Source organism: Brienomyrus brachyistius, chromosome 1 (assembly GCF_023856365.1).
Source record: "Brienomyrus brachyistius isolate T26 chromosome 1, BBRACH_0.4, whole genome shotgun sequence".
Taxonomy (NCBI): Eukaryota; Metazoa; Chordata; class Actinopteri; order Osteoglossiformes; family Mormyridae; genus Brienomyrus; species Brienomyrus brachyistius.
The window spans coordinates 25,115,731-25,131,091 of NC_064533.1; the positions used below are offsets into that span (position 1 = coordinate 25,115,731).

The 15,361-nt window shown below is 42.9% G+C and overlaps 1 protein-coding gene across 1 annotated transcript; it reads right to left on the reverse strand.

Moving 5' to 3' along the window:
• Positions 1-770: 770 nt before the first annotated feature.
• Positions 771-15,033, reverse strand: dipk1c (divergent protein kinase domain 1C). Its single transcript, XM_048971949.1, has 4 exons — positions 14,501-15,033; positions 6,718-7,434; positions 3,723-3,887; positions 771-1,730 (listed from the first exon to the last, which is right to left on the reverse strand). Exons 1-4 carry the CDS (start codon positions 14,687-14,689, stop codon positions 1,512-1,514), a joined length of 1,290 nt encoding a protein of 429 aa, XP_048827906.1. The 5' UTR covers positions 14,690-15,033; the 3' UTR covers positions 771-1,511.
• Positions 15,034-15,361: the final 328 nt, after the last annotated feature.

Here is a 15,361-nt window from a genome sequence, read left to right on the forward strand (position 1 = left end):
CTGACGTAAATATCACCAAAAGTCTGTGGATTGACCTCAAAAGAACGGGGCATGCAAGGCGGTCCAAGAATCTCACAGAACTGAAAGGCTTTTGCAAGGAAGAATGGGCAAAAATCCCCAAAACAAGACCTGAAAGACTTTGCTGGGCACAAAACAGCGTTTACAGGCTGTGATGCTTGCCAAAGAGGGTGTTACTAAGTACTGGTCGTGCAGGGGCCCAGACTTCTGCTTCAGGCCCTTCTCCTTTTTGTTTTTCTGAAGCTGCAAAAAAGTAATTTTGCAGTTAGTATAAAAGAAATGTGTCATCGTTAACTTTATGCCTTTTTGAAATCAGGTCATGTTTTACTTGTTTAGCTATTCACGGTAAAGGAAATAATTTTGGCCAGGGGTGCATAAACCTTTGCATGACACTTTGTGTGTATGTATATACACACACATTTAATTCATTTATCAGATATTGTATCTAAAGCAGTATCAATATTTTCAGACAGAGGAGTCAGCCTGGAGTAACTGGGTCCCAGGCTCTTCTGCCCAGCAATGACATCAGTAAGCCGACTCTGGGATTTCTGACCACAGGCACAGTGCGAACCCACTGAAGCACAAACCACCCCCCTGCACCTGCACACTGCCACACTTTTTAGGAATATATATATTTTTTTAGACTTTTCGAAATACACTCTTCAGTGCTTGTGGACTATTTTGGGGGCGTTTGTCACATTCAGACCTTTACACTGTAAAGAAAGGGGGCCATGAAATGGCCAAATACATCATTTCCTTTGAACTGCATGGATCCTGCAGTTTATTTGAAGCATATTACATTGCAGAAGATTTGAAGCATATTACATTGCAGAAGATTTGAAGCATATTACATTGCATTGCTTAATTAGTTAAGAATCAATTAATAAAAAAGGTCATAAAAAACATGTTGAAAGGTTTGGGCCCAGACATGTTTTTATCTGCTGTTTTGTAAGGGTTGTGCTGTGCTGATATACTGTTTCTGCTACCTGGTGCTCTGACAGTTAAAAAACATACTGTTAAGCTGGAAAGCAATGTGAGTTGGAACAAGTGCAAAAAAACGTTGGCAAAGGCTACTGTCTGGTTGGAGAAAACAAGGATCTTTAGATTTTGGCTTCTTTACCTGGGCAAAATCCTAACCCTTAGGTTTTCAAAAAAGTAGCACACAGTTTCTGAATTTTGGGTAGCCGTCCAAGGCAAAAAAATTTTGAAATATTTCTCCATTAATTACTGAAAAAGTACATGTGACCTCTTGAACTATGTCACTTCTTGAGCATCGATGGTTACATAAAATTCTTACTGACATTGTAATCTTTTTTAAATCTTAATTTCTTATTCTACATAATTACAAACCAGATGTTGCTGTAAAAAGTGCATACTGTCAGTCTTGATGGCTAATTAAAAGTTTGTTAATGAAGTATTCATATTACTAGATTTCAGTAAAAAAAAAAAAAAAAAAACCATGAGTCAGGTGACATGAAAAGGTCAGTGTGGAATTAGTGGCTCTGTCTTTGTGTAGCTCCAACCCGGAGGAGTCGGCTGAGCACGGAGGAGAGGCGGAGCATGACGGCCTGGCTCCGGGCTGCATCCTCTCCCCCCGCGGTCTCCACGCACTCCTGCACGGCATGCTGTAGTTCCACCTGCAGGGGGAGCCCTGCCCTCTCACCCATCAGCGTCGGGGAGAACCAGCGCCTGAAGATCTTGTCACAGATCACCTGGGAAATGGGAAGCAGACCGACTAATTGGATTTCTGCTGCAGGAATTACTTTCTTATGCCATAAAAAATGAAAGAAAAAAACACTTGTTATAGTGTAATTCCTATGATTTCATGTCACATGGCTTTCAGACAGCACCCCCCCACACACACACTGATAGCTTCTTGGTGATGCCTCTGCTCCCCATCAATCCCCCCCCCCCCCCCCCCGCCCTGTGGAAATCTTGGGCCTACCTATAGGATTTGTTGTACTGACACTGGCTACTAGTCTTATTAAATGTGCTACCATTTATCTTTTAGTAGCAGTGTAACACCAAAGGAATTCCGATCATTATGAAACATTCGAAAGGTGGGGCATGTGATTCATTTAGCTCATCATGATGGAGGACAGTTCTAGAAGGTTGCTTGTTTAAAAATTCATTGCCTGACGGAATACAAACTTGCACAGAGAAGGTATTAACGCTAAAATCAGAGGAACTCTCATCTCCTGGGGTAGAAGTGTTTCCTGGTGGCATCAGAGCGCAAGACTTTTCTTTATAACAAAGCACAACTCCTCTAATGTACAATGTTCCCCCTATGGGAGTGAATATACATTATATATGAGACAGAGTTTCCCTTTGATATACAGGAAATTTCATGGCGATTGTTGGAATAAAGTTTCTGGTGAGAAGAATTTCTCTTTATAAGTGGGAATCTGAAGTGCTTTATCCAGACCAAAAAAATGTATCAAGGTAAATGAATTTGCTGTGTGAGTGTGACATGGATGCTTTTTCATTCCCCTCATGTCCCCGGTTGTCCAGAGCTGCCCTTCAACCAACTGCTCTTTCATTCCTTTTTTTTTTCTTTTTCCTTTTTCTACCCTGAGGGTAACCATGTGTCTGAGCTCTGGTGAACCGGGGGGGGTCAATGGGGGTCACGCTAAGAATTCACAGGCATATCCGGACATCACCGCCGTGCGGGACATCCATAGATCTTCTTATCTCCTGTTCCATGTTATATTAGTGAAACTGGCCCAAAAAAAAAAAAAAAACGTGATGCAGTTTTCCCTGACTGATCAGCCAATGAATCATCTCTTTGGAAACTTCCGTGATTAACTAAACCCAGCCAATCGGTATGAGCTAGACCTGGATGGGTGACTAACATTCAACATTAACAACATGTGATATTGCTTACAATTAACTGGTACGTACAGATAAAATGATGCCGCAAAATATTTAAACTTTGAATTTCAATTGAAACAACCAGCTTTCGCTTAATTGTTCTTTCCATTTCTGTTCAGTCTCAGGCAACATTTTCTGCTGCAAAAACCTAACTTCGGCAGCGTCTCAGAGCTTTTCTCTCTTTCTTGTAAAGCCTGAAATTGTTTGTTTTCCTGTGGTGTCCTGCTTGATGTCCTGTCAAGGGAACTGCTTTTCTGTATGTTTCTTTGGACTTTTTGCCAATCAAAAGCACTGATTTCAGCCAACAACCACAATTGCATCATTACTTTGGGCTACAGCAAAACCTACCCACTGTAAATCATTCAGCACCTGTCACTCGCCGAATGTTTTGCAGTTTTTCAGTGCTGTGGAAATTGATTGCGTAGTACATTGCAGTCTTAACAGGGCTGCTGTTTTAAATATAAAACACATTGGAATACATCTATTCTACCAGTTGTGGCGATCTTAGAATCTAATCCAAGAAACATAAGCCACAAGGCAGAATGTCATCTCAGGGCTCACTCACATACACAAACAATGTGCAATTTCCACACACCGGTTTAGCTAACTGAATTTTTTGGACTGCATAAGCAGGCTCGAGTACCACAAGAAAACCTCAAAATACACACAAAAAAACATGCAAACTCCACACAACTAGACTGGAGCTTGGATGCTAACTGCTAACAGTGCTACCCTCTGAGCGAAGCAAATTGAAATATCGTCTGTTTTATTATTATGTCAGATTTCTGTCCCCATCATAAAAAAAACAGTGGAATAAAGTAACCTGCTTGTACCTGTAGGTTGCTGTTAATCCGTTTTGATCCACATTTGTTTTGTCTGAGGTCACATTTGGAAATGCAGTCAAAGAAGTTGCAGTCATCATCATGCGTGCAGTTCTGCTCCAGGATGTCCCGCATCTTGGGTTCGAAGAACGCCATGTCTACATCAATGGCGACAACCTATTCAAAGACAGGGAAGTGGAGTGATTAGCGCATCACTGGGGCGCAGAGTCAAGCAGGCAAAGGAGCTTAAAATAGCTGCGACTTGGTGCCTGATTAGCTTTAGCTTGTCAAACAGAATGCAATTAAAAGTGATGTTCTTGAATAAATTAATTAGTAAGCCTATCACGCTCATTGCACATAATTAGCAGGCAATGCCTAATTTGTCAGGAGAGGTGGATCCAAAGATAAATTTGTTAGATAAAATTCTGATTTCCTGAAGGTTTTATTTTTGCTGTTTTTGACCTGGATCATTGTAATAGTAGTGAGTTGCTTTGAAGTCGTCCGAGGATTATGATGCATACATTCCATCGTAGTGGGCAATCGCACACACACTGTCATACACTACAGGCCAATTTAGAGATGGCAGTCGCATGCCTTTAGACTACAAAACCTGAATGCCCCGAGGAACCCACAGCACATGGGGAAAACTCACACCTCGCACGCAAGGGGAAGGTGGGATTTCACCCCCCAACTCTGGATGTGTGAGACAGCTTTATTACCCTATAAGTGATGTGTATTTAGGGGGACATGTTGATCCTCCGCCCTGCATTGTGTTGGCGTCTGCCCAGGGTTGGTTCCTGTCCATTGTTCCTGGGATAGGCTTCCCCCCCAGTTGGGATTAAGCAGTTATGGTGATGGATGTATGGAGCCTCTTAATATGCATCGCATTACAACTGAGTCTTTATAACCTAATTGAAGAGCATATTTTTGGTTATTTTTGAGTTTTTGAGACGTCAGTGACCTGAAATCAGGCTTCCTCATCATATGTTACAGTATTGAGTATCAAAATACACTCAGTTCTCAGGTACGCCAAATGAAGAACGCTTGTTAAATTTCCGTACATTATCCTGCATATACATCCCTTGGACTGAGTGAGTTTTGGATATTTGCTCTTCAGTTATACATTATTTTATCAATCTCCATTAGACTATCATCACAATCACTATGCGTAAACCATAAAAATGCTTACAGCAGCCTGCAGCAAATGGACTGTGCTTTGGCCAGTATGCTGAGGTCTTTCAGTCCTACCACCTATAAACTAACACTCAACAATTTGTAAGTAAATTGAAACGTCACTTTTTGAAATGATCCCCTACAGGTCTTTGTCCATCATGTCTCTCTTTGCACCACACTGGGCTCATTTTTAGCTACTTGCAATACTGTACCAAAAGTTTCAATCTATTTTTATATGAAGATTCCAACAAGAGAGCTTGGAAAATTCAAGTTAGCACAAGTGTCAGTGATTACTGCCGTCAGACAAAAAGTGAAGCAGACATTTTAATGGAGTTCTCTGTGCGTCAAATCATGCGGGCGGTTTTGCACAAAACCCCCACTCCAACTCCAACCTCAGCTTGGCTGCTTTATGCGGATTTGTATTTATGATGCTGAAATTTAAGTCAAGGAACAGACATCATTGTTGAATTACGCTGCCGACCCTTACTGATCTATCGTTAGGAAAGTGTTTCCTAAGATGCTTAAAGCATTAAAACTTCTTATCCGGAAAATCGCTTTCCCCAGCGTGATTTTGTGCTCTTCCTAAATCACCCCTTCCTCAGGGTTCATGTCATAAATTACAGACTGTGCAGTTCTTTGAGAACCCTTGAAGCTGTTTGTATTACATACGTTGGCTGTACTTCAGTTAAATCTGACTCACTAAACCTGATCATTTATTCCCTTTGACTTCTTAAATTCTCAAATGCAATGAGATCATTATAATTTCTGCCCCTAGTCTTTAGTTACCTTTATCTTTCTTTCTTGCACTCTAGGCCGTGCTTGTGATTAACCCTCGAACACACACTTATATGTTCCGTATACCGATGGTCGGTACGCTATAAGTATGTGGTGTCTCTGCTAATTAGAGGAATCATCTAATTAAGTCATCCTCAAGGCTGACACCAGTGTATGATTAAGCAGACATTAGCCGCAGAATGGGTGGCTGTGCGAAAGAGGTGAGTGGTTTTCCACTCGGCACCATCGTGGGATGCCATCTTTCCTACAGGTGACTTTGCCACGTTTCTGTCCTGCTAGAATTATCCGTGTCAACTGCAAGGGAAGTGAATGTGAAGACAGAGATGGATTCAGGGAAGGACAGCTGCTTATGTTATAGTTATATATGGCCTATATATCGTTATTGGCTGGCTTCAATAGAATAGACAGTTGCCTAGGGCCCCTGAATTACCTGTGCCGCGGAAGAAGTGAAATGATCATTAGTTTTCTTGGTAGGGGGGGTCTCCCCAACAAAGCTTTGCCAAGGGCCCCTGTAAAAGCAGAGCCAACTCTGTGTGAAGGCCAAAATGTCTGGGAGCAAGTTCAGTTGCAAAGCGGTTGGCTACAGAAGCTCACAGAAAGGGAGCTGATCACCCAATATCAATAACAAACTTGAATGGCAGCAAATCCCACCAGCAATGTTACAACGTCTACGGGAAGGCCTTCCCAGAAGAGTAGAAGGTACAGCAAAAATGAAGCAAGCAACTTCATATTAATACCTTTGGTTTTGGAATGAAATGTTAGACTAGCTGATGTCCACATACTTTTGGCCGTATAGTGTGAGTAATACTGTTTAGCTTAACTTTACTCGTAAGACACTCAGAGTTGGGTAATTCGGGTCCAGAGAGTTCAAATGCAGACGGGGATTTTGTTTCAACCAACCAGTTGTGTATAAAGAGTCACAGTCACAGAGTACTCAACTAGTTGGTTGAAACAAAATTCCAGTCTGGATTTTTATTCTCTGGACGTGAATTACCCAACTCTGAAGATAGCAGGAGTTGGTATTTAGTTAAAGACTCACCGTCAAGTCTTTCCTGATAGCAAAATTCTCAGGCTTGATGTCACATAGGTGGAGATGATGAGAGAAGTCATTCTCAAAATGGCGGACCATTTCCAGAAAGCTGAGAGCAATCCGATGCACCATGTCCCGTTCTCTCTTACTCCTCGGCTCACTGGTCAAGTCGTCGCCCTCCGCCTCAGGCAGGCTCAGGAGGTCTTCCAGTGCAAACAGGTTCTGGTTCCAGGCATGGCCAGCTATGAGGTACTCCACTGCATAAAAGTGTCCGCAGGAGCCCAGCACCTTCACCACGTGCTGGCTGAGGTCTTGCAGGACCTTGAAGAAGGTGTATTCCTCCTGCTGGAGGAGGGACCAGAGGGAGGCCAGCTCGGCCCGTGAGTAGGGATGGCTTCCATGGCTCATCTGTTGGCTCCACAGCCGGGGAACTGTGGTACTCCTAACCTCCAGCCCCATGGAATTCTTGATCTCCAGTGTTGCATAGAAAACGACATCCATGGGTGACAGTTCGGTGCTCTCGTGGTACTCCAGTGGGCCAAAGCCCTCGTAGGAGGTAAAGTTTTCCAGCTTTGACTTCAGCACCACAGGCACGCCGTGCCACTCGGCCTCCATCACCTTCTTGCCGTTCTCGTAGTAGAGGCAGCGCTTGTACTCCACCCCTCCATTGACACACAGGTCCTCACATAGGTCCCCGGTCAGGACTCCCTCTCGATATTCACCACACTGGAATCAAGAACCACAGAAAATGTAAGCCCAGGTTAGAAAATCGTACATTCATCTTCAAACAGGGGAATATACAGGGGTGGGGCCACAGGGGCACTGGCTGCAGCTGAAAACTGATTGACCCCTGGAGTGCCCCCTCCCCTGTCACTCAATGATTCAAAACATAATATTGGCTAATGATACTATTGGGCCCTTGGTATAAATTATGGCCCATCTTATGCCCCCCACTGTAAAAAAATCCTACAATCGACCATTTATCCAGTACAGGGTTGCAGATAAGCAACCTGGGGTTTATCCGGAGCAATTTATGACACAGCCTAGAACCTCTGGATAGGCTGCCAGCTCATCACACAGCACGCATACACTATGGGCAGTTTATGACACAGCCTAGAACCCCCTGGATAGGCTGCCAGATCATCACATGGCGCACATACACTATGGATACACTATGGGCAGTTTATGGCACAGCCTAGAACCCCCTGGATAGGCTGCCAGATCATCACATAGCGCACATACACTATGGGCAGTTTATGGCACAGCCTAGAACCCCCTGGATAGGCTGCCAGATCATCACATAGCGCACATACACTATGGGCAGTTTATGGCACAGCCTAGAACCCCCTGGATAGGCTGCCAGTTCATCACATAGCGCACATACACTATGGGCAATTTTGAGCCACCAATTTGCCTAACCACCTTTTTGAATGAGAGGAAATCTGCACAATATACGGAGAAAATTCAAAATCGTATGACAGTGCCACCGACTGAGTCACTGTCAGCGCTTGCAGAAAGTGGTCAGAAATCCTCCCTAATTGTGCAGATCGAGATCACTGAACTGTATGGATGCATTCGGTGCTGTCACCTTCACATTGAAATATTGCCCCTATTAGCTAGTCTATGTCATTCCTCTTGGTTCTCTCAGCCATGTGGCTGCATTCACACTCATATCCTTCTCTTTATAATGTTTATCTATTCATTGGACGTCTCTTTTTGCCTTCCTCCAGCTTCCCACTCAGGACCATCTGGTCCTGAGATAACACATCATCAGCTGGACCCAAACGGCCAGCATGCAAGTGTGATCAGAATGGATCCACATGTTGGCACCGTCCGGCACTGTGACACAGTTGTCTCCCTCCAACAGCTGGGTATATCTTCTCCCTAACCCCTCATCTCCAACTGCTGTCATCCACAATTAAGCTGTTATGTAAATTATACAATACATTTGTTCATAGTACTTTATAAACCCTGTTTGTTCAGGAGTACCTCTCAATCACACTAAGGGATCACAGAGCAATTTTCAGTATTTCCCATTGCTACCTGCTTCTCTGCTGATCTTTTGACATTACAAATGTTAAATAAAGCTAAATATTATTATCCAGGATGTACAGTTTAAGTGAGACATGAAATGTAGCTACATTATAGCCATTAGCATTCTTTTCTTAGTTAGCCAAATGTCCTCCACTATAATCTGTACCATGTTATGAAATTCCTGCTCACAGTCCAGTGGTGAGATACCTCGGCTTGAGATATGGTCCAAGATACAGGCTCCAGGTCAGACTGAGTGTCATTAATGCTGGGGTATTTAGGAGCGTCTTCAGTTACATCTGAACGTAAACAGCTGTCAGGGTGAGTTGGCCTTTTATTCAGTTTGACAGGCTAATGGTTTTGTTTCACATCTACACATTGGGGGTACTTAGTGTCTTCCGGACTATCTTTCGTTATGCTCATTTATACCATGGCACTGATGAATACTCGAATCTGATTGATCGGGAAACCGCATGCGTAGCATGTCATGCATTAACCCTAACTTATGAAATGCATTATTATTTTTTTTGCCCATCCTCTCGCACTCATGAATGACGTGTTGTTCTAAGCCATGATGTTTCAGAATAAGAATGTTTTGCCGATTTCAAATTGTAGTCAAGGCTTTGTTAAATTCGATTTTTAATGTCTGCTGACTTGTTCATATGTATCATTCCAGCCAGATGCAGTGATTTGTCTGTCCAAAAGGCCGGCTGTAGATTTACGGATTTGGCATAACCTGCGACTTATGTTCCTTAGGAACTTCTCCCCCTAATTTGCATTTTCCCACAAACCCCTGACATGTTTCTTTCCTTGGTGTCTGTTTTGTCGGATTTCCTTCTCCTTTGCAGACAGTGAGATTTCATATGACCAGACACCTGCCTGATTATTTTATGTATCTCACATCCTTCTTATTTCGTAGAGATTTCTTGGGCTTGCATCATTGCATCAGGCAAGGAGTGTATGTCTGACATGGTTTTGAAACTACGGAAAGTCGTCCATGCACACGCACACATACACACTTATAAACAGACACATATACTTCTTTGTTTGTTGCTGCGTGACACAGGAAGAACATGCAAACTGCACCCACCGTGAGCGGGGGTGGGATTGGTGCCCCCAGCGGTGGAGAGGTGAGGTAATGCTATCCATCAATCCACCATGCTGTCCTTAGTCATACATATTGGCACTTATTTATCTAACCTATTTGTGAGTCTGTTACCTTAAGTGATTCATCTGTATTTATGAATGCTATTATTTTGTGTACTTTTACAAAATAAACATACATTTATACTGATTTCCCCTCCAGCTAAGAGACAGTGAAATCTGATCGTAGTATCAGAGCAGTTCATCAACTAGATGGTTTTATAGTTTTGCTAAAAAAGAGTAAACATCAACTATTTTTTTACTGCCTGTGGTATTCAGTCAGAATCAAAGAACTCATTGTACAGACTGGGCCCCAATCCAGATGCACAGATACATTCATACTATTCAGTGAAATTTATTTAAAAATGACATCACAATAAAAACAACATAGCCGCAAAGACACTTTACATTCCTGGCACAGGGACAATGGGTTTATTTACTACCAGAATAATTACAAACTAGAAATTCATCTCTTGAGCCATGATCTGAACATTCTCCTCTGGGATGCATTGAAGATTAATGTCGTAAAGGATACAGTGAGTGATTTTTTTTCTCATCTCACAATGATACAAATCACATACTGCAGAGTCCCTGTGTGTGAATCTAATTGACTATAAAATCCTTTTAAGTATTTCATGCAGCTTTTGAATTATAGAACGAGGACATCAAAAGGTCTGCCATTTTGAAAATCCTGTGTAATTACCAAATAAACAAACATTCTTCGTTAACCGTGTTATAATAATATTGAAACAATTGACCAAGCCAGTCAGATAAAAAATAAAGCCGAGCACTGGTCAGCAAAGGAATGCAGGGAATGTCCTTAAAAAGCAGCTGGGGATTTTATACGTCTCCCACAGCGCTGGATGAATGAACAATGAAATACAACATTCAGAAAAGGTCCCTTTGTGTCAGACAGCCACTTAAATGACAGATATATGGTTTTCATTCTTGTTTTATTCCGCTAAAAGTCATGGATCAGAGAAGAATGTCAGATATTGAAAAAAGAAAAAACGCCGCAAGTTAAAGCTACCCATCATGACGAACTAGACTTGATTTGAGTTGTGGAATGTAGCTATTGAAAGGAAAGCATTGTAATATTCCGTTTGGAGTGAACAACGGAGGCGTTTAAGTCATTCTGCATACACTTGGTGAGACTTTGCTGACCTCCTCTCCAACACAAACATGTGGTTAACAAACAAAAACATACCAATTAAATATGAGTCACAGAGAGTATGAGAAAGAGAAAGCTGGCGGCGTACACACATGAGAACAGATAATCATATAGCTGGAGTGTAAACCCATATAATTATTAACTTGAAAGCATATATTACGAAATGGTTATGTTAATTTAAACGTATATTTTATTGAAAGGCGTAACCGATTATTAGTTTCACAGTATTGAAATTACAGTGTTCATTCTGTAATTAGGAATTTAGTAATTGTTGATTTCTTGGAAAGCATGCCTTGTTTGAATTTCACTTGCTGGATGCGGTTGTTCTCAGTCACTCTCGTTAATACAGAACAAAAGCCTAAAAGTTTGGAGGTCATAGCAAAAGGCCAGCCAGCGTCCAGCAGCCCTGGAGCAATTTGAGTAAAGGGTCTTGCTCAAGGGCTCGGTGGTGGTAGCAATCTTCCAATGACAGGGATTTGAACCACTGACCTTCCGATCACAAAGTCACGGAACCACCACCCTACTGTAACTAGCTAACTAGAAATGAACAAGCAGAAACATCTACACATCCCTTGAGCTCTGTCCCCGACACTAAGTAATTACTAAGTAATCTGATCGCTAACAAATATAATTACAAAAGTCATTCTGGTCATTGCTAGTTAGCTAGTTAGGGTGGTGGATAAGTGGCTTTGCTATAAAAGGGTCACCAATTTAAGTCCCAAACATGAAAAAGCATTAACTGTATTCTGAGAATGGAAAAGTTAAGGTGTTGGGGCGTGCAGACCTTACCTGAGTTAGACTTTATGGGGAGCCATAGCATTGGGCTGCACTGTTTTATTTAGGGTGAGGGGTTCGAATTCTGCATTTTCCCTGCATGCATGGAGTTTGCATCCTCTCCCTGCGTTGTGAGGGTTTTCTCTGGTATATGTATGTATGTACCCCGTGATAGACTGGCATCCCATCCAAAGCGTCCGCTGCCTGGGACTGGCTGCAGGCCTTCCATTGGCCGACCCAGATGAATGAGTGGAAGATCATTGGACATTTTCAGGTACACATGATGGCTGTTTATATACTAAAAGGACTGTCCACTTCAGCTCATATTTGGTATAGGTTAGCCTGAGTTTCTGTGGAAACTTTCACACACTGTGCTGTGAGCTCTACAGAATACCCACGGCTTGGCACAGACTGTGAGCTGTTACTGTCCAGTAAATGTCAGGACCGGTGAAAACATTTCTTTTTGGTCCAGTTTTACCAGTGAAACCACAACAGTACACATGCCAGGGTGATATTGCGATAAACAAAATAACTGTAACGTATTCATAACCTGTAACGTACGTATAAGATCATTTATAATTAAATACAACAAAACTGAATGTATTTGACATTTATACAGAATTTCCACATCGACGAGAGCGCATTACAAAATCCGCTTATACTAGTACATCTGGACCAATACAACAGAAATTACACGTTGTTAAAGAAAAAAACTTTAACATTACATCGTAACTCAAGGGGAAACAGGGCCCAACCACGAGGAAGAGCGTGAGCTGAGCGGACGGCAGATGGCCCCACAGTTAAAACTGGGGCAGCCGAATGCTTTAAGCACCATTGTTGCACTATTGCGACCTTTGCTGCTGGTTGTGCACTTTTGTGCGCACACACACACACACACACACACAACATCCCAGAAGCTGTAGCGGCAGGCGCCCTTCTTCTCCACACAACATCCGTTATTGGCAACTACCTGCTTTAAGCTGCTTTTATGTTTGTAAAAACTACTTTTTGGCCCAAGGCTTATTTTTGTGTTTTGAATGGATCGCAAGCTGAGAGTTGGCTGGCTGGCTCTCTTTGAGCATTACAATGGGGAAAAAAACTGCTTGGGGTTGAAGTTTAATAAGGAGAATTTTCACATGAAAACTGATGACTCGGAGGGTGATATGTTAGGTGTCAGAAAGCCGACAAGTGTCAAATATAAGGTATGTCAGTACAAGTGGACACAGAAATGCACTTCATATAAACCCAATATAATAAAGGCCTATCGATTAGGCGGTTCATGCTAAAGTTGTGTTTCATTCGCCACGAATGTTATTAAAACGAAGGGAAACATTTAAAACAGTCAAACAAGGAATCTGTAATCAATAAATATTATTTATTGATGTAAATATGTCTTTGCATATACAAGATCTGTTTTTTATTACGTAATATAAAATATTATATAAATATGAAACGCGTGCATTATGTCATCCTAATAATACTCCAAGTTTATTGTTCAAAATAAGGGCTAATAACGCCAACGGTGCTGTATCATGAAGGACATGGCTGCTTTCAATGTTTCATTTGGCACTTTTCTTTAACGTTTCAAAGTAACTGACAGCGTCACTTTAAAACTGTGGCAGTTTTCCACTTAAAAAGGTAACTGGTGGCGTATGCTTGTAGTTTCTTGTATCTGGGCTTTTCTGCTCCAGGAATTAATGCAAATTATTCACAGGTGATTAAGTAATATTTTTTGAAAAACAAGATTGCCAAAACTAGGAGAGAAATAATTTTAATGCTGTTTAGTTTGACGATAATAACTGAAGACTAGATTCAATATTCATTTGACTGTTTATTAAACAGTTTTGGTGAGATACCGTAACTCATTTTATGTATTTTTACCATATATCAGTGTACATGGAACGTGCAAAAGAGCATGTCATGACCTTCCAGTCCTACATTTTCTGAAGGCTTTTTTTGTGGGTATTTTGGAAGTTTCTCTTTCCCGAGACGTTATTGACTGTCTTGGGACTTTCTTTTGGATATAAAGCAATTTCGCGTTACTCCTTTGACTGGCATTCTGCGGGTTCTTTGGAGTCGTATACAGCACCGATTCTCTGGGGAATTTCCTACTTGTCTGCACTCGTGTGCCAAAAGACTTATGCTTTTGGTTCCAAATATAATACCCTGAAATATTATAATTGTCGTCAAGAATGCGAGAACCACAATCTCAATTTCATCTGAATCCAGGCAGCGTATAAACCCGGCAAACGCACAATGCAACTCTACAATGGTTAGGCTTTATGAAAGATTAGCTTTAATTTATGACACCACGGCATTTCATTTTGTCATTTAAATCGGCCTTTTTTCCCCTTGCCGAGTCAGTTTTTTACCTGTGGAATTCAATGCCGACTAACAGCTGTGACAATAAAAAGAATTTTATTAAACTGGAATAGAGACTGAGGTTAATTCTAATCATGCAGCGGAAGCTTAGACATGTGTCCTTCAGTTTGTCAGTCCAGTAGTTTAGATCGCACCCTCTTGGTTGCTTCGCAGTCTTAGGAGACATTTGGATTTAGAGGTGTTGCGCTTTTTTGCATGTGGTACGACGTGTTTACATCTGTCATGTTCTGGTTTGTGTTTTTTTTCTTCTGAGTTTGAGTAGCCATGTGGGAAACGGTCGGGGAGACCTACCACCCTCTGGAGGATCTGCTTGCTCTTCTCATCCGTGCAGAAGTCGGAGAAGATGCTCCTGTGCACGAACGCCAGGCTGTTGAGCAGCGCCCAGAACATGAACCAGAAGAGAGCGAAGAGCACGGTGGTCCTCCTGCAGATCTTCAGCCCCAGCCACCTGAGGAAGCAGCTCCTCCGGAGCGGCCGCATGGCCCCCGCCGCCGCAGCCCCCACCTCTGCCGTATCCCTGGCCCCTCAGCGGATGGACGGTGCCATCGGGTGCAGCTGCCATCCGGCCTTGGGGTCTCGTGGATCCCACGCTTGCCGCTCTGGGAACGGACCGGTAATCTCTCGCTTCCCCGGCCTGCTCCACATGCCTGCTGCCACTTGCCCCCCCCCCCCCTTGAGCGTGTCTGTATTCCAACCTGGTTGAACCCGTCCCCCTCGCTCTTTGACTTGCTCCTCCTGGAAGCGTGTGCACTCACTCACTCAGTCAGTCAAGTTAAAGGAGGCGAAAGTGCTTCTTCTCTGAAACTAAAGCAGCTCTCTCTCCCACCTTCCCTCCCTCCCTCCTTCTTTCCCTCTCTCTCTCTCTCTCGCTCTCTCTCTAACTCTCTCTCTCTCTCTCTTCCTCGCTCGCTCTCCCCCTCCCACCTCCATATCATTGCCATGCCCCCCCCCCCCTTTCTTGGACTTCCCTTGTTTAGGTTGCATGAACAGCCCTCTTTTGTTACCAAGGTAGCAGAAACACCGTCTCCCCTTGGCAAAGACCCCCCCCCTCCGAGTGCCCTCAGGGGTCCTGTGGAGTGCTCTTGCGGGACTCCCCTCCCTGCCCGTCTACAGCTCCTCTCAAAGTGGCAGCCTGGCAACCAAGCCGATCGC

Excerpts from the sequence above, each read along its gene's own strand:
- dipk1c (XM_048971949.1), bottom strand. The coding sequence starts at position 14,689 with ATGCGGCCGCTCCGGAGGAGCTGCTTCCTCAGGTGGCTGGGGCTGAAG. Across the intron at positions 7,435-14,500 it reads AGCAGATCCTCCAGAGGGTG|TGTGGTGAATATCGAGAGGG; the intron begins GTAGGTCTCCCC and ends TCTTGATTCCAG. Across the intron at positions 3,888-6,717 it reads CTATCAGGAAAGACTTGACG|GTTGTCGCCATTGATGTAGA; the intron begins GTGAGTCTTTAA and ends GTCTTTGAATAG.